The 19800-nt window shown below is 45.3% G+C and overlaps 1 protein-coding gene across 1 annotated transcript in view; it reads left to right on the forward strand.

The window, feature by feature from the left end:
• Nucleotides 1–19800, forward strand: part of LOC142487170 (dynein axonemal heavy chain 5-like) — a 426040-nt gene that overhangs the window by 121261 nt on the left and 284979 nt on the right. The window contains exons 31-34 of the mRNA XM_075585972.1: nucleotides 1138–1274; nucleotides 1750–1912; nucleotides 5034–5145; nucleotides 6265–6393. Coding sequence (XP_075442087.1) covers nucleotides 1138–1274; nucleotides 1750–1912; nucleotides 5034–5145; nucleotides 6265–6393 — 541 coding nt within the window. The remainder of the gene's footprint in view (nucleotides 1–1137; nucleotides 1275–1749; nucleotides 1913–5033; nucleotides 5146–6264; nucleotides 6394–19800) is intronic.

Consider the following 19800-nt stretch of genomic DNA (forward strand, 5'->3'; position numbering starts at 1 on the left):
GAAAGGGTAGAAAAGCTGCATAGCATGATCCTCAAAGGGAGAGAAAGAAACAGGCGGAGGCATAGGACGGAGATAATATTGGCAGCGGGAGAAGAGAAGGAGACACAACCCATTCACCCCAGCTATAGGGGCGGGTAATGCGAGAGAAGGAGAGCCCACTGTAGGAAACCACAGCCTCCCTAGAAGAGTCATGTTGTGTGAGCCAGGTTTCTGCTAGCACAAAGAGAGAGATAGCAGACGAAATTGTGTACAGTACAACAAGAGCCTTGTTAGTCAGAGAGCAGACATTCCAGAGGGCACAGGATGAGGGACGAGAGAAGGAAGGGAGACAAGGAATAGGTATTAAGTTAGGTGAGTTAAGACCCTGATCAGGGAGGGAGGAGGGGGCAGGGGGGCATGACCGAGAGCAGGTGTGTATATGGCCAGGTCCAGTTTAGAAGAGATATCCCCAGCAGCAAGGAGTAGAGAGAAAGGAAGTAAGTAGAGGATTTTTAGGGCTGTATTTTTTTGAGGTGTGCAGAAGTGGCTAGGATAGAAGTATGTATATAGTGGTGCAGAGTCTGGGTACAGGCAAACGTGAAGGGAAGGAGAGATGAAGAAATGTGGATAGTATGAGGAGAGTGGAGAGAATACAAAAGTTTACAAAGGCGTGAAGAAACAGCAAACAGAACAAGCAATAGGGGGGGGCATATTGGGGTGCAGGTAGTAGAGAGAGAAAGGTACAGAAGGAGAAGAGAGTTCTCAGGTATTTCAGGATATGAGGAGTATGATATGAAAGAGCGAATGTATAAATCAGGTCTGAGAGGGCAGTGTAGCACTGAAGGCTAGACAGCAGCTTATAAAGTTAGTCTTTCAGCTGTGCATAAATTGTCAGAGCAATTAAAAAGTTACGGTCTCACAATTGCAAAGTTGTTGGTAAAGTGCTGAATCCAGTTCTTCCTTTCCTGTTCACTTCAATTCAACTCTACAGACACATACAATTTTACACTTAAGATGGGGCCCATCCAATACAGACTGGCTTAAATACCTAACAATATTATGACAATAAAAAGGAAGGGAGGGGTTCTGACTAAGTTGACCATAAACTATGTGACAGTGCATAAAGATGTGCATTGTATTATCCCCCCCTTCTTGCAGAGGCCCCGGGGTAGAAGGTATCCTTCCAAGTGAAGCAAGTGACAGATTGCAGGTATTCCAGGCCAAGTTTGATGAGTTGTGGAGGAAATATGTTACTTTTTCTGGAGGAGAAGAACTGTTTGGCCTTTCAATGACAGGTAACACAACCTTTACCATATTAGTGGACATCTTAATTCATTATAAAATGGGAATTAAAAATAACCTTGTAATACTTTGTAATAAGGTTAATGTTTTTTTTATTACATGAAATCCCACGACTTGCTGAGCAGCAAAGGAGGGCCCCACTTCCGGGAACAGGCACCTGGACCCCCCTAGACAGTTGTCCCAAATCCCCTCCCCTGTTGGTTGATGTTAAATATGATAATTTGATCGCAAGAAAGCATATAATCATGTAATCTGGAGCTTTTTTGCTTCATACTTAATTATTTGTCATTTAAAATGATAAAAATAATATGATTTATTAATATTATTAGCAAAAAATATATGAAAATAGGGGAAATTGTTGCTGTTCCTGCTAGAAGGACAACTTGAAGAACTTTGCTTGAAGCCTGAACGGATTAAAAATGATAATTCAAAAGAGAACCATTTTGTTACCTTTTTACTTTATTTCAGAGTATCCAGATCTGCAAAGGATTAAGCGTGAGCTGACGTTACTCCAGAAACTTTATGGACTCTATAATTCAGTCATAGTCAACATTAATGGATACTACGAAATACTCTGGACTGACCTCGACATTGAGAAAATCAACAATGAACTATTGGATTTCCAGAACCGGTATGCACCACACTTACCAAAGAAAATAATTCCCAGTTTAAAGTAATGGGCTCTGTTTCATTGGCAAATCTGAGGCACTGTAACCCCCCTTCCACGTCTTGCACATGGTTTGCAGTCTGAAGACTGTGATAGTTAACCCCCCTTCAAAAAATGTCTTTAACACACCAATTGTAAATTCATCGAACAATGAATTCCTCCTTTACATGTTGTGTCTGTGTATCAAATTCATTTTTCAATTGTCCACATCCTACTGTGCTCAGAGTATTCTAGTACGTAGTACCATATTATTTATAAAAATGTTTTACCAGGAAGTTATACATTGCGAGTTACCTCTCGTTTTCAAGTATGTCCTGGGCACAGAGTTATGATGACAAATACATGGTTACAAATACATTGTTACATTAAGTGAGCAGGGTTACATATTATATTCAAGACATTGCATGCACAGTAAGAGATAATATATGTTATAGGCGTATGTAACAGTTACAGGCCAAATTAAAATGTGAGACAGCTTTAGTTTTGAAAATAAGTGTCAATTCAAATAAGAAAGAGCTGTGGGACCTTAAGTTCAAACTAAGCTGAAAAAGTTACATTGCACTATCTTGGAAGGTGTCATTAGTTATGTTGCTAACAAAATGTTGGCAGTTTGCCAAGCCTGGACATGTCCAAACAAGATCATTGTCAGAAAAACCATCAGAGGAATGAATAAAGGAACAAACACATTTAGATTAAGAGCCTTTTTGTGACAATGGTCCAAAGCCATTCTAGACCAAGAATACCGGAGTGAAGTATAAGACCATGCAAATGAAATTAAAATTGAGCATTAGAGATGGGCAACATTTTGTATGGAATTTGAATCCCCCACGGATTGGCCAGTTCCTTTCATCCGTGGAATTCCACATATCAGTACCAAAAAGGCAGATTCTGTTTTTTTTGCCCTATTACTTAAAATCCACCCAACGTATTCAAAATCCGAATTCGTTCACGTAACTATTATGGGAGGAGTTGATAAATATCAATGTAAAGACGTTCTGCGGATTTGGTTTTAAATTGAATCCGTCGACAGATCCTTTAAAATCCGTGCGGCCGAGACCCAACGGTGGATTTTGAAGAATCAGGGCTGCCTTAAAATGGAGAAATCCGACGGCAGATTTTATTCCATGGATTGGATTGGGTCACGCAAGCCTGGCAAAATCTGTGGAATGGTTTTAGTCACGTCCACCCATCTCTACTGACAATGCTGTTTTTTAAGAAGCTTAAATTGTACAAAATATAACTTCTAATTTCTGAGAAAGCAAGCCACATCACCTGAGGTTTTCATGTAACACATGCTACTAAAGTAGGATATAAACTTACTGTGCGTTTGACAGTACATATAAGTATTTGCTTATTTTTACTGGAAGCTATCTAATGGTTCACATATAAGCCTTAGAAGGTGGAGTTCAAACTGAGGTTTCCATTGGTAACCATCTTCGATTACATAATGTATTATTTAATGAAGAGTATTTTATACCAAACATATTTCCTCATGGATGAGGTCTGGACCCCCTAAGCCTGTCCAGCTACAAAAAAAATGTTAAGTCTATTTGGTTGACATTGGGACCACAAATGAACTCACACGGTTGCTATTATGTGAGTTGAAGGGCTTCCTCTGTTCATCCTATTCATAAGCTGATCCCCGTTGCATCAGTTCCATGTGCAAAACCATGAGCACAGCATATTGCTCTGTAGTGGTGTTTATGGGCAGTAAGTAAGCTTAAATGAAGTTTGCTGTGCGAGGCCTGTGCTGTGTGTGTGTAAACTGACCCACATCCCAGTAACATCCGATTAACAATTTTTTGATGTGCAAAGCATTTTTAAGATAAGTCTGTGTAGAATGATGAAGCTTCATTACCACTGGGGATTTAAAAAAAAAAAGTACATTTTCTCATAAGAGCTTATACCTTCAAACTGGCCCTCAGATTTAATCAAATACACATGTATAAAGTGTTATTGCCCCTGCTGGCGCTTTATGGTGAGATATGTTGTTATACTCTGTGTTATCACTACAATCAAATTCTATTTAAACTATGAGATATTCTGTGTTAACTGTAGTTATAATAATGCTAACTACATCTATATACACACTCACTGCAAGCTCAAAACCCAAACCCACTATACCAAAAGGAGTGCTACTGGGATTGTGACCTTGTAGGAGATTTGTGCAGAGAGAAGATAAAACACAGGAGATGTTTTTAGGGAAAAATAAACGTAGGCTTTATTAGTGAGCTGCTTTAAACAGAAAACCGCTTCAAATTAGCAAACAAAATTAGAGCAGAAAACAATAACCAGGCCTAACCCCATGCAGGCCACAGATTAATGCTTCAGCAGTCCCTATATGTTGGGCTGGAAGGCCATGCCTTTTACCAACCTTTTGACACAAGTCCAAAGAGAGGTACCTGTAGGCAGGGTGCTCTCCACGTCAGTCCAGGGTCTGTGGTGGTGACTGTGTGGTGCGCTCTCTGGCGGGATCCAGGGACTGATGCTGCCTGGAACAGAGTCTCTCTCTTCCCCTGGGATCTCTCTAGCAGCACCGACTCTTCTGTGCTAGAGAGTCTATGCAATCTGTGCAGCATTTAAACATGCTTGATGAGCCAGGTGGAGACTGGTCAATTAACTCCTGCTAATATTACCCATCTCCCTGCTGGACTCATCAGCAAAAGACAGGCTTTATTTTGGAAGCTTTTTTTAGACAGGGGAAAGGCCCTGTTACACACCTCATGTATACAACAAAGGACAAAAAGCCTCAGTGCTACATCCAATCTCACAAATTATATAGTTAAATTCTTATCTATTTTTCTTCTCATATATAAGCGTCATTAGGTAAATTCTTTGGCCAAAGCATTATAAGCCTACAACCACACCACAATAAACACTTTACTGCAGGTCCTCACTACCTGTAAACGTTCTCTTCACCTCTCTCCTGAAGGAATTGGATGTAGCATTGGGGCTTTTTTTTTGTCTTTTGTTATTTACTATGTCTGTAAATGTAAATAGTGGTTTGGTTGGTGGCCAATAGGGCCATGAAACAAAACAATATACCATAAAAAGAATCATTTTGCTCTTTTCAACTGTTTTTCAGAATCCGTAAACTGCCAAAAGCTCTGAAAGAATGGCAAGCATTTAACGACCTGAAGAAGAAGATTGATGATTTCAGCGAGAGCTGTCCTTTGCTTGAAATGATGGCAAACAAAGTGAGTCCAACACTACTTTGCTTACTCGTTTTGTCTACTCATTTTGTACTCCTTGAGAAAGCGCCACAGTGGGCGTGGGAGGAGGAGTTTGGTTCTGTTTTGTCTCTCTTTTTATGTAGTTTAATAAATTGATTTTCTTTTTCAAACGCTGGTGAGTTTCACCTTGGAGCGGCAGTCACATCGATTCATCTACTTCTTACTCGTTTTCTACTCCTAGTTTTTGCTTTTTTTCATCTTTTTTAAAGTTTTGCACCCATAAAAATTATTTGTGGTTATATACATATACAGATGTAGCAGACATTATTGCATCCATTAACGCAGCAGTCCAAGCTGCCGTTTATTTAAAAAAAAAAAAATTCTCTTTAAAATGTGTAATGATAAGTAATTAGCTAATTTGCTGATTGATCCGTTCTATGATTGATTGGCGAAGATTCGGCTCGGGGGTTCACTAAATGACGGTCAGTGCAGCAGAAGAGGACCAAAGATGCAAAGTTCTGTGGGGAAGATCATGTGACCAGGCAGTCACTAGATACAATTGGTGCACTGCTAGAGAGAGGGAAGGGCTCAAAAAGTAGTGTACCAGAGCCTGTTTCAGAAGAGGAAGGGATTGTGACTTTGTAAATGGTTGCTATAGAAACAAAAAATGCTTGTTACATTATAATATATTAAAAATGTCATTTAGACTTTTTTTTAAATGCTACATGTATTTCCTCATCGTACAGAACTTATTTATTTAAAAAAAAAACCACACATGTTGGATATTGCTTGGTCTGCAGCTTTAACATGAGGCATTACTATAGCGCTAATGCCACATTTATGTGTGCGTCATTGAAAACAATATACTGTACTTACATACACCTGCATAAATGGGTTTTTGCGTGCGTTATTTTGAGTTAACAGGGGCAATAATAACGTCTGCCACAAATGTATATGCACCGCAATTGTGATATTCAATATATTACAATAGATAGAAGTAAAACACACAACGTGCACTCATTTTATTATATGTAAAACAGTGTTTATAAATTTGCTGTCACAGTTATGAATTCCTTTGTTTTATTACGTTCATTTAGAAAATGCATTTTTTTTTGTCATTCCTCCTTTGGGCCTATTTCATAGGCGATGATGACAAGACACTGGGAGAGAATTTCCCAATTAACTGGCCACAGTTTCGACATTGAGTCTGAAAGCTTTTCTCTGAAGAATATAATGGAAGCTTCGTTGCTCAAATACAAAGAGGACATTGAGGTAATTGCTGACACGATGACTTGAAAAACAGACTTGGTGTTTTAAATCTGCACAAATGTTTTGTACATAGTCTTGCAACCGTAACGCATGATGTAAAACATTTCCCGTCTTAGCTAAAGCACCGGATCTGCACTCTCTTAGGGATTTCTAGAGATGACAATTGTGCCACGCTGAACTTCTGTGCATAACATGGTGTAAAGAATGAAAAAAGAGTAACCCTTTGAAGGTGCTTCATACATAATAGAGCAGCTTTTTTAAAAGAAAGAAATAAAATTGGAAAGCTATTTTTCTTTTTGTAAAGTGCATGCATTTATGTAGTATTGAGGGTGAGGCTATGTGCTGGTATTCTGTGCTGATATTCTGTTTTTTTTTTATTTGTCTCTACCTGTCAAGATGGATGCTGAGGTTATAAGCTCAAAAGACCATCTTATTTGAGCTAAAATGTCCGATGTGTTTTATATTGTGTGCCCCTGAAAACGTTTATTCCCCATGCATATGTAATGTACTGTAATCATATATCTTCTTTGTGAGCTGTGCTGGTAATTCACTTTAGCCAGCTAGCACACAAAGGATTCTGGGCCTGATATGTAAAAGTGGGTTGGGTGAGGTGCTTGGGACACTGGAGGAGTGGGGATGGCTGTTTATCAGGCCAGGCGAATGGACACTCCAAAAGCAGAGCCATTGTTCGCCCCCAACTCTGAGGCGCCTATCTCTGCAGGAGGTATTGGCCGGCACTGGAAACTGTTGCTGCTTATTAACCCTATCGACACAATTCCTATTGGTCGGTTCGAATTTCCCACTCCCCTAAAGGCCACACCTTTGAGCTGTCTTATAGCACTGTCCCACCCACGGCCTGGATTGGTCCATCACAGGCAAGCCCACACTCTGTGATGGGCCGGAACGTCCTGGTTGACCAGCACCCCATCTTCCACAGTTTTAGATGGATACGGGGAAACTATGTAAGCCCCTGACAACCGCAGTTCCACAGTCAGTTGGTGTGTTACCCCGAGGTTTTGCTCGAGGCACACAGTTCCACAACGAGGCTCTGTTGCATAGACGAGTGGGAAGTTTGAACCTGCTAGCAGGCGGCTAGTATCCCTACGCTATTGATGTACCCAGATACTATCGGTGTATGGAAGACATCCTCAGTGAGCCTACTGAAGTGGCGGCCAGCACCTAGCAAACTAGGATTCCCCAACTAACCTCTGTTTTGGTGAGTATAAACCTGAAGCTGGGTATTGTGTTGCTCCTGTTAGCTCCGGCTGAACTAAACTTAATTTATTTGACTCCTTCGTTCTAGTTGGTATTTGTGATGCCGTGTAATTGTCCTGGTATATCGTGACAGTATCAACCTTCCCTATGGCTAGGCTCTTTCGTGTTAGAGGGAGCCAGAAGTCTGCATGTGCTGTGGAATAGAGAGAGATGAGCAAATCACTGATCTGCAGATGGTTCCATATGTCAAATATCAACTAGATTTTATTCTTAATGAGGTGTTTTATAACGCTTTGTATTGTGAGTGAGATGATCTAGAACATTGCCGGGTGGGTGGGGTGATCTAGAACTCGTCGTACAAACTATAGCACATGAAGAATTTTGTTTTTATATGTATATTATGTATAACGAGAGAGCACCTAAGCAATTAAGTCCTTAATTTGTGCATATTGTAGATTGCTTGTCTGTTTAAGCACTATGTAGAAGGCAGACGCAATGTAACACAACAAACTCGGTTACAATATCAAGTATTGTCTGATCTCAGTAGATTTATCATGTGTGTGATCTGTCAGAGCGTATACATAGTATATAATACATATGTAAAACTAGCAGCGCTATACAAAAACTTGCTATTATTATTATTAATATTATTATTATTGTATCCTAGTTCGTTGTGTTACATTGCGTCATCTCATTAGGCTGCCTATACCATTTATGAGAGAGTATTATATGTACACACATTTTTTAGCCTGATACTTCAGGGTTCACCTTTTTAGATACTATTCACAGAGACTACGTACTGGTGCACTATTAGGCATATGATATATTTATACACCTGTAACGGGTATTCCCTCTATCCCAATCACAGATACCATGTGTGTGGGTGGAAACCTATGTGTTACCAGGTGTGGTGCAGTATACCTGTCAGGCTCACAGGAGGTCTGAGCCTCCGCCAGTGAGAGCCTGGGGTGAATCCTCTGGAACGTTCTCGGTTTCAGCGCCTCCACCTGTGTAGGGTTCTAGCGATGTAGAAGGTTGCCTACACAGGACCCACACATACAATAACCACATACACAGGAATGTATATAACCACTTTACTAATATATACAGGCAATAACACACACTTATAACATTCCCCCTAGGGAGTAACTCCACAGTCACCGTGTATCCCCACACTGTGTCCACAGCCCAACCCCCTTGTCCCGTGGTCAGCGCTGCCACTATGTGTAGTTGTGATATGTTATGATACGTTGGTGCACATAGGAAGATACCTGCCGAGCGCTCCTGCACTCGGGCCTGCAAGCAACTTCAAAAAGGATCTGCCGCTTGGTGATCTCGTCTGATCCGATATTGCCTCGCACGGGGCCCGCCAGGGGCGATCCCACCCTGGAGATAGTCTCTGTCTCTTAGGCACAGACTTAAGCCCAAGTCTCTTCTCGGGGAGCGCAGCGTCCGCTGTGTCCCTATCTAACACTAGTACTACTGTGACAGGGTCCCTAACCTAGGGCCTGTCCCTGTAGCACCACAAGCTGGGGGAGTTAGGACCTATCTGGGGCCTAGGGGGGTTACTGGCCTAACCCGTTCCCCCAGATCTTCCCGGTCCTGACTGCTAACTAATACTCCCAGCACCTGTAGCAACGCACTGCAACCTACTTGGTACCTGCAGCGAACGTGCTGCACACCCACACGATGCCTTCTTGTCAGCCCTCACAGCACTGACAGCCGTGACACTGACAAGACTGCACACCACACGCACCTAAGGGCAGGGTCCCTAACCTAGGGCCATCCCTTATTAACTACCCACTAACATAGTGGGGAGTTGGGGTCTGCCTGGGATATGGGGAACCTTACCTGGTGTAGGAGCCACTTGCTCCCTACACCCTTCCTTCCCCTTCCTGCTCCCAGCTCCAACTGCCGTCTCCTAAGCCCGCGAAATGTATCTATCTCCTGGGCTGAGAATCCTTGGCCCTCATTGGCCACTATGAGGCACCTGGTGTCTCCCTCCCTATGCCTCATGGGACTTGTAGTCCCGGAGAGGCTGTCTCTGCATTGGGGCCGCGTGCGCACTTGCCCTGCACATGCGCGAGTCCCTAATGGCCACCGCAACTTCCTGGCTATTCCTGCACATGCGTGATCCCGCGCTCGCTCGCGCAACCCGTCATGGCGGCCCCCGCTAGCCAGGTGTGCCGCCGGGGCTCCAGGGACTCTGATCGCTCCATGCACTGGCCCCCACCTTCACGAGCAGCCGGCGGGCCCGTCGCTGGCTCTGCCGGGACCCGCGACCGCTCAGCTTGCTCCAGAGGGGGTCTCTGGGAGCCGGAGGACACCGGGGCTAGACACCATATATTAATATGTATGAGTATTGATTCTGCTACTGCTTTATACAGTATGTGCACTCATGGGATGATCCCTCCTTTATAATTCTCTGTGTTACGTATATGGGATACACTCTCTGTAGTTCTGCATTTGTCAAGATATATTGAACATTGTCTCTCTAAATACAGCGAGGTTCGTCCTGAGGTAATATATATTACTATATATATCTGTTTGCTGCTGCACCATTTGTTCCTGGTTATATGTTGGTATATTTACTGTTTGCCTCCTGAATCTACCTTTGTATAGGGGATTATACCAATTATTTTGTATGTGGCGCCTACTTCTTAAAAGGATTTTAGTACACCACAAATTATATGTTCATTGTTTACATTATATGTTTATTAAAACTTTATTGTTTTTTCACTTTTAGTCCTATGTAGACATATATGTATATTATATATGTCAGCTTCCGGTCACAGACCATTTGTTAGAGATATTTTCCATCTCATGGAGTAACTACTATGGAGTAACTACTCACCTTCTACTTTCCACAGCGAGTGCTTGATATAGGATCTTTTTGGGTTCTCTTTGGTTAACACACATTCCCAGTGTCAGGAATCGGCGTTCTCCTCGCTTTCCACACAAAGCACTCACTCTCAGCAGGGAGTCCCTGGATACACAAATCAATCCTGCCTTACCGGCCTCCACGGCTCCTCACTCCTGCCGCCGTCGCGGGATCACTCTCCTCGGCGATTCCTCTGCTCAGCGCCGGGCGTGCCCATGCCCTCCTACACGCACGCCAGCCCCAGACGTTATGTGCATGCATTCTCTGCTTACAGAGCACACGCCTAACAGAGCACTTTTAACCACTGCTCCTGCAGGGAGGCGTCGCCCTCAAGCATCACACAGTTCAATGCAAATCAATGATAACACTCAGCTGGGCTGTAACACCTCTCTCCTATCAGGGAGGACTCCTTGCAGTCCTCCAGGCCTGCCCCCTTTTCCCATTGGCCTGCCCAGCTTTATTATGCCTGTGATTCCCATCACTCGTCGCTCGACATAGTTCTGTATGGAAGCATTTGACTATTCACTCAGTGACTCCTCAGGTATCGACGCGGATTGGACGACTACCCCCTCTGGCTCTCGACTTTGGCTCTACTTGGACTTCGTGACTTCTGGCATCCCTGATCTTGGCAACGGCAATAACTACTCCTTCTCTACTACCGGTACCGGCAAGTATTGTCTTCACTACTATACCTGGCCTGGCAACAATAACACCACACTCCGGACACGCTCCCTTTGCTGCGGGTGCGTGTATCCCTGCGTCCCACCTCAGCACAGGGGACGGGTCTGGTCTGCGGGCAGCACCGGCGTAACATTATGTCGAGCCCACAAGACGCAGACCAGACCGAACTACAGCAGTTTCCCTCTAATCTGCTTCAGCAAAACCAGGCCATGGCGGATCAAATTGTGGCACTTACACGCCAGGTCGCAGTACTCTGACAGGGTACCGACCGTGACCCCGCCAGATGTAAGCCCCCACTCCGCAAGCGCAGTTAGCAGCTCAGATGTAAGGATTCCTCCTCCCAAGCCTTATGCAGGTGAACCACAAGATTGTAGGGGTTTCTTAAACCAGTGTGAGGTACAGTTTGAAATGGCCCCCCATCTCTACAATACTGATCGCAAGAAGGTAGCCTACATTTATATCCTCCTCACTGGCAGCGCCCTGGCTTGGGCTTCCCCGGTTTGGGAGCGACGTTCTGACCTTACCCAAGATTACCCAGCATTTAAAGCCGAGTTTCAACGGGTATTCGATTCCCCCGCTCGTCGGGAGATAGCATCTGTTTCTCTCCTCCAGATAACGCAGGGACGGCGAACGGTGACGCAGTATGCTGTGGAATTCCGGACTCTAGCAGCCGAGACTAACTGGGGACAAGAGGCTCTCGTCTCTGTATTCTGGCAAGGCCTGGCAGATTCCATCAAGGATGAACTCTCTCGCCAATCCAGGCCGGATCAACTGGAGGTCCTGATTGATTTGGCCATCCGAGTGGATCAACGCATCCAGGTACGCCGCTCAGAGCGTCAGCTCGCTCGCTTCCATAACTTTCAAGTTCCGTTCTCCAGTACTCTCAGCAGCACTCCTGCCCCCTCAAGTGCTACCACACCTCTTCGTCCTGCACTGGAGTTGCCAGAGCCAATGCAATTGGGGTTACAACGCATCCGCACACCGATACGGCAGTTCCGCCACGCCGGGGGATTGTGTTTCTACTGCGGATCCATGGAACATCGGGTTCGGGAGTGTCCATTGTGTCCGGGAAACGGGAACACCCAGTGAGTACAGAGGGGCTCTCTCTGGGTGTAATGTCTCCACATTCCCTTCTTAAAGGTGAACTCCCTAAGAAACTTACATTTCCAGTCTTCCTTTTAGGCGATAAGTTCAAGACTTCTACCGCCGCTTTCATTGACTCAGGAGCTGGAGGAAACTTCGTGGATCTAGAATTCGCCAGGGTTAACCGCATACCACTAGTGAGAAAGAAGGTTCCCATCGCACTCGTCGGTATCGATGGACGTCCTCTTACCCCGGCCCACATCTCCTTAGAGACGGCTCCCTTGCTTCTGTCTTCACATCTACACAAGGAGACCTTAGTTCTCGATGCCATTCACGCTCCTGGGATACCCATCACCCTTGGTCTTCCTTGGCTACAGCTTAACAATCCTCTCATTGACTGGACTTCCTCCGCTCCCATTTCCTGGAGGCCGAGGTCAGGTGAGACTCATCAACTGCTGGCCAATACCTCTGTTCCCGAAGTTATTCTACCTTCCGTTTACCATCAATTCCGGGACGTTTTCAATAAGGTACAGTCAGACCTCTTGCCGCCACACAGGACTTACGATTGTCCAATCGATCTAGTTCCTGGTTACTCTCTACCCAAGACCAATACCTACCCCTTGTCGTTACCAGAATCTCACGCTATGGATGAATATATCCAGGAGAATCTCAAGAAAGGCTTTATTCGTCACTCCAATTCCCCAGCAGGGGCTGGGTTTTTCTTCATCAAGAAAAAGGATGGGTCGTTGAGGCCTTGCATCGACTACAGGGGTTTAAACCACATCACTGTTAAAAATCGTTACCCCCTTCCCCTTATTACCGAACTGTTTGATAAATTACAAGGGGCCAAGATTTTTTCCAAGTTGGATCTACGTGGTGCCTATAACCTGGTGCGCATCAGGAAGGGGGATGAATGGAAGACGGCCTTCAACACGCGTAGTGGACACTACGAATATCTGGTAATGCCTTTCGGCTTATGTAATGCTCCTGCTGTCTTCCAGGATTTCATCAACGACGTCTTTCGTAAGGTACTCAATATTTTTGTTATTGTATACTTGGATGATATCCTGATTTTTTCCAAAGATCTCCAGGACCATATACGCCACACCTCCTACGTCCTTTCCCGTCTCCGTGAACACCATTTGTACGCCAAACTGGAGAAGTGCACCTTTCATACGACCTCTACTCCGTTCCTGGGGTATATCATTTCCAATGAGGGGTTTATGATGGACTCCGGTAAACTTCAAGCGGTCACTGAATGGCCAAGACCCAATTCTCTCAAGGCCATACAACGTTTTTTAGGCTTCGCTAATTATTATCGTAAGTTTATACGGAGTTTTTCCACCATTGTGGCACCCCTTACTGCGCTCACCAAAAAAGGAGCTGATCCTTCTGCTTGGTCATCCGAGGCCATCTCCACATTCAAGACACTCAAGGAAGCCTTTATATCCGCACCTATTCTCTGTCATCCCGACATTGAACTTCCCTTCGTCCTGGAGGTCGACGCTTCTGATTGCGGCGCTGGTGCCGTTCTGTCTCAGAGACCCACGTCCCAAGATAAGTTACATCCCTGTGCATATTTTTCCAAGAAATTCTCGTCTGCCGAGAGGAACTATGACGTGGGTAACAGGGAACTTCTGGCCGTGAAATGGCTCTTCAAGAGTGGAGACACCTGCTGGAGGGGTCGAAGAGCCGTTTACTATTCTCACGGACCACAAGAACCTTCTTTACATAGAGAACGCTCGACGCCTTGGTCCATGACAGGCTCGTTGGGCTCTTTTTTTTTCTCGATTCGATTTTCACCTGTCCTACACTACCGACACGTTTTATTGAAGCACGGCTAGCACCGCAAGCCGGGGGATGCCCCGGCGTGCTAGCCGCACTCCCTCAGCGTGCCGCGCATCACCGATGCGCGGTCACGCGTCATCGGGTGCCTGCGCCCCCTGCACGCGCGTCCAGGGCTCCTCGAGGGAGCCCTGGTGTCCCGCGATGTGGGGGACGGCGGCAGGGGGTTCCGGGGGACCCGGCGGACCCGGCAGCGGGAGGGAGAGCGCCCCGATCGGAGGGCGCTCCTCCGCTGCTTCGGCACGCGCCCGGCACCCTCCGGCGCGCGCCAGGTTACTGCTGCGGCCGAGAACGGGCAAATGCTCGAATAAACTCGGCCGCAGCAGTATATCCCCGGGACCAAGAACGTAAAGGCAGACGCACTCTCCCGAATACATTCTTCTGAAGAGAGGCCAGAGGAATCGTTGGAGACTATCCTTCCACATGAGAAGATTCTCGCCACGTCTACTTTCAAGAATCTTGACAAGATTTTGCACTCCCAGAGACGCATTCCCAAGGACTTGGTCGTTCCCGACAACAATCTCTTTGTACCATCCAAATTTGTTCCAGAGGTCCTGTCTTGGGGTCACTCCTCTAAATCTGCAGGTCATCCAGGTTTTAAGAAGACTACTGATCTCATTCGTTGGAATTTCTGGTGGCCAAGGATGTCTCAAGATATTCTGGAGTTTACCCGCGCATGCCCCACGTGCGCTCAAAGCAAGACTCTCCGTCAAAAGCCTCAGGGTTTTCTGTTACCCCTTCCAGTTCCCGAACGCCCCTGGTCCCACATTTCTATGGACTTCATCGTGGAGTTGCCCAGGTCCAGAGGAATGAACACTATCTTGGTGGTCGTGGACAGGTTCTCGAAGATGTCCCATTTCATTCAACTTAAAGGATTACCCACCTCTCCCGCCCTTGCTGATATTTTTACGGAGCAGATTTTCCGGATTCATGGGATTCCTTCGTCCATTGTTTCTGACAGAGGTTCTCAGTTCGTATCCAAATTTTGGAGAGCTTTCACGAAGAGATTGGGCATCTCTTCTTCCTTCTCTTCCGCCTATCATCCTCAGTCCAATGAAACGGAGAGAAGTACCTGAGATGTTTTATATCCGATTTCCAGGATGATTGGGCTCAACTCCTCTCTTGGGAAGAGTATGCCGTCAATTCTGCAAAAAACGAGTCCACCCGGGAGTCTCCCTTCTTTATAAATTATGGGTTCCACCCTCCCTGTCTTCCCATCCCCAACATTCCTTCTGGAGTACCAGCCGTAGATGAACGCATTTCTTCCCTCCAAACCGCATGGTCCAGGATTCAGTCTACCCTTCTCAACTCCTCCCGCAGATCGAAACTACAGGCCGATCGTCGTCGTCGTTCGGCGCCCAGTTACAGACCAGGGGATTTGGTATGGCTCTCCTCTAGGAATATCCACCTCAAGGTACCATCTCATAAATTGGCACCTAAGTTCCTGGGTCCCTTCCCTATTTGTGTACAAATCAATCCTGTGGCATTCCGGCTCCAACTACCACCCAGTATGAAGATTCCCAATGTCTTCCATGTGTCCCTCTTAAAACCATTTATCTCCAGTCACTTCTTTCCGGATCAGACTCGTAAACCGGATCCCATTACTGTACAAAATAATGAGGAATACGAAGTTCACTCTCTTTTGGATTCTTGTCTATCCAGGGGTCAGCTTCAGTTTTTGGTGCAGTGGAAGGGCTTTGGTCCTGAAGAGAGATCCTGGGTACCTTCAAAGGACATTCATGCCCCGGCACTTCTTAAGTCCTTCAGGAAAAAGTTTCCAGAGAAACCGTTCTTGGACCGTCCTGAGGCCGTTCCTGAAGAGGGGGGTACTGTCAGGAATCGGCGTTCTCCTCGCTTTCCACACAAAGCACTCCCTCTCAGCAGGGAGTCCCTGGACACACAAATCAATCCTGCCTTACCGGCCTCCACGGCTCCTCTCCCCTGCCGCCGTCGCGGGATCACTCTCCTCGGCGATTCCTCTGCTCAGCGCCGTGCGCGCCCACGCCCTCCTACACGCACGCCAGCCCCAGACGTTATGTGCATGCATTCTCTGCTTACAGAGCACACGCCTAACAGAGCACTTTTAACCACTGCACCTGCAGTGAGGCGTCACCCTCAAGCATCACACAGTTCAATGCAAATCAATGATAACACTCAGCTGGGCTGTAACACCTCTCTCCTATCAGGGAGGACTCCTTGCAGTCCTCCAGGCCTGCCCCCTTTTCCCATTGGCCTGCCCAGCTTTATTATGCCTGTGCTTCCCATCACTCATCGCTCGACATAGTTCTGTATGGAAGCATTTGACTATTCTCTCAGTGACTCCTCAGGTATCGACGCGGATTGGACGACTACCCCCTCTGGCTCTCGACTTTGGCTCTACTTGGACTTCGTGACTTCTGGCATCCCTGATCTTGGCAACGGCAATAACTACTCCTTCTCTACTACCGGTACCGGCAAGTATTGTCTTCACTACTATACCTGGCCTGGCAACAATAACACCACACTCCGGACACGCTCCCTTTGCTGCGGGTGCGTGTATCCCTACGTCCCACCTCAGCACAGGGGACGGGTCTGGTCTGCGGGCAGCACCGGCGTAACACCCAGCTAGCTCAAACTCCTACACCCACCACATCATGAATATATATTTATGTCAAAAAAGTGTGCTATTGGGTGTGGCAAATGTATACAACAAAAGACAGGGGTGCCCAATGCTACTGTACATCCAATTGACAAAATATATATGGTAATAAGTATAAAGTTTAAATACTTCAATAATAATAATAATTACTTGGTTATTTAGTTAAACCCTTTGGCCAAAGCGTTGTAAGCCTGCATACCAAACGTCTAGGTATAGCCAAAAATGCAGGTTATACCTTGACGTTGGTATGCAGGCTTACAACGGTTTGGCCTAAGGGTTTAAGTAAATAACCAAGTAATTATTATTATTATTGAAGTATTTAAACTTTATACTTATTACCATATATGTTTTGTCAATTGGATTTAACATTGGGTACCCCTGTCTTTTGTTGGGTTCTCTTTGGACCCACCTTGTTAAACGTCGATTATTTGTCCTATAGCACCCTGTTACAAGTTATTATTGATACTAGTATTAGGCTGAGCGGTATGGTCACCACAATTGGTTATTGCTAATCAACATATATACTATTATGACCTGGTGAAAATTAGCATTATAAAATAAGAACAATAGATAACACTTACAATACTATAGGTACTCAACACCTATGCGCTGATCTCCAGGGTTATTGAGATTAGCAAACTAATAGCAAGAGAATGTCAACACTAGAACCGGAGTTTACTAGGATATCCATAGCAACGGGGGAGTGGTCAGCACTCGCATCATAGGGCAACACCCACGAAGGCAATCTGTCAGATGACTATCACGTTTGTTTTTCTCGTGCTGAGAACATAGCTTGCCTTTCAGGCTACATGATAGGTGCTAATAGACCGAAAGAAAATTAATCATGACACTAATTTTAGTGTCATGATTAATTTGTATCCTTTTTTATGCACCATTTATTTTAATAGTTAATTTGAATAATAAAGATAATTTTTAACAACTACATTAATCACTAGTGATAACTCAGTGCTATACCAACCGAGTTCTTTTTCTTTCGGTCTATTATCAATACAATTCTCAGTCAAGCACCTTATCCACATTACTATATACATATTTGTCAGTTGAGCAGAGGTTCACCTTTCTTCCCTACCCTTCCCCTGCCTTTCCCATGGTATATACATGATAGGTGCACCAGTCCTATACGCCCCCAATAGCGAAAGAAGAATGCAATAGGTTTGATTGACATCTGTACCAACCAATGAGCTACAAAGCTCGCCATCCAGAGGAGCGAAAGAAAGACGAATCCTTGAACCAGGCTAAAGACGGGTCAGCTCAACCACTCCGATCTGCCAGGGAGTACGCTGGTTTCCTCTTGAAATAATGGAAAAAGGAGCGAAAAACTAATCCCGAATTACAGACATATCTGTCCGCAGCGGTTGCTGAACGTGTATCTTTGGAGAGGACAAAGCATCACTTACAGAACCTGTTCCACAAACTGACAACTAAAAGGGAGATTACAAATGCTACTGCTGCTGAGATACCAGGCATTGTCAACCAACTCCTTGCTGATGGGAAACAGAGGTATGAGGTGTCGCAGAAAGAGGTTCACGCTCAAAGCACAGAGCTGGAACACTCTTGGCAGGAGGTCCGCGGTCTCAACACAGAGCTGTGTACAGTGAAGGATGCCTATGAGAAAGTCCTGAGTGGCTTTGAAACAAAAAAAAGAGACAACAGAAATCTGAAAAAAGAGATAACAGATTTGACTGGTCAGGTCAGTGGAGGAGTTGAGAAGCTTCACGGAGTAGAAAAGGTGAAGGAATAAGAAAATTTAGAAGTGCAAGAAGCACTGGAGAATGCACATAGAGTGCTGCGAAAAGAACATGTCTCCCTGGAGCAACACACACAACCAGAGCACATACTGCAGAGCCAGCTGCAAGAGCTGCGTACGCATCTACAGGAGGCAAAGGAGAAACAGGCGGATGCTTAGGAGAAACAGTGAGTTCTGCAGGAAGAAAGTATCCAGGCTGCTAACAAATTACAGGTGCTGCAGGAACATCTGAATACTCAGTGTCCCCCCCCCCCCGTAGAGCAGCATGAGGAGCTGAAGGCCACGGTAAGTATCACCAGAACAGCTATGGAGGAGGAGCTTAGAGGCCAGGTGACTCTGTATGAGAGGGAGCCGGAGAAGGCCCAGAAACTGGAGCAAGACCTGAAGGAGCAGAGAGGTTGCTCCATCCCCAAAAGTCAGTATATCCAGAAGAAAGAAGTGCGGAAAAAGTCAAGCAGCTGTGACCCTAGCAAAGAAATCTGCAGAGCTCCAAAATATAATGAAGGATGCATTGATGCAAGCTTTGAGCAAACACCAGGAAGAGGTGGTGTCTCTGAGAAGAGAACAACAGGATTTACTCAAGAAACAGAATTCTCTCGCCAATGAACTAATCTTGCAGCAAAGGGAGGAAAGCATTCTGACACTTCAGAAATGCTACAGAGCTTTTATCCCAGGAAGGATGGAGAGAGAAAGCTATTTGCATAAATGCTCTGTAACTGTCGCCATGCAGTCTGCCTAGAGAGGGAAGACATCTCGTCTGCTTTATCGCCAGAGTAAAGCAGCTCGGGTTATTCAGTCCTTTTGGAGAATGATATAGCAAAGAAAGAAGTATGAATACTTGAAGTAATCTGTGATTCTACTACAGTCAAATGTGGTGCCAGCAACAAAGATGCTACAGGAAAGAAAGCTGCAAGTGTGATTCAGTCCGGCTATAAATCCTACGTCATAACCAAGCAAGCTGTGCTTTCCTATAAGCATATCTGCAATGCTGTTGCAGTACTACAATATGCTTTCCACAAAACACAGAATACAAGGACCCAGTTACGATGGAGTAGTGCAATAAAAATCCAGTCGTACTACCGTGCCCACGTGGTCCAAAGTAGATTCCTTGCCATGAAAGCAGGCGCTATAAAGATTCAGTCTCTGATGAGAATGACAAACAATTTCTTCAAAGTACAGGTCTCCTCTAAGACAGATACACAAAGTAGAGCTCTACTCACAAGTTCATAATGAAGTTCTGCATTTAATGTGACAGCCAAGAACAGTGGAAAAACAACGTTTCAGGTCCAATGGACTTTT

This window comes from Ascaphus truei, chromosome 2 (genome assembly GCF_040206685.1).
Source record: "Ascaphus truei isolate aAscTru1 chromosome 2, aAscTru1.hap1, whole genome shotgun sequence".
Taxonomy (NCBI): domain Eukaryota; kingdom Metazoa; phylum Chordata; class Amphibia; order Anura; family Ascaphidae; genus Ascaphus; species Ascaphus truei.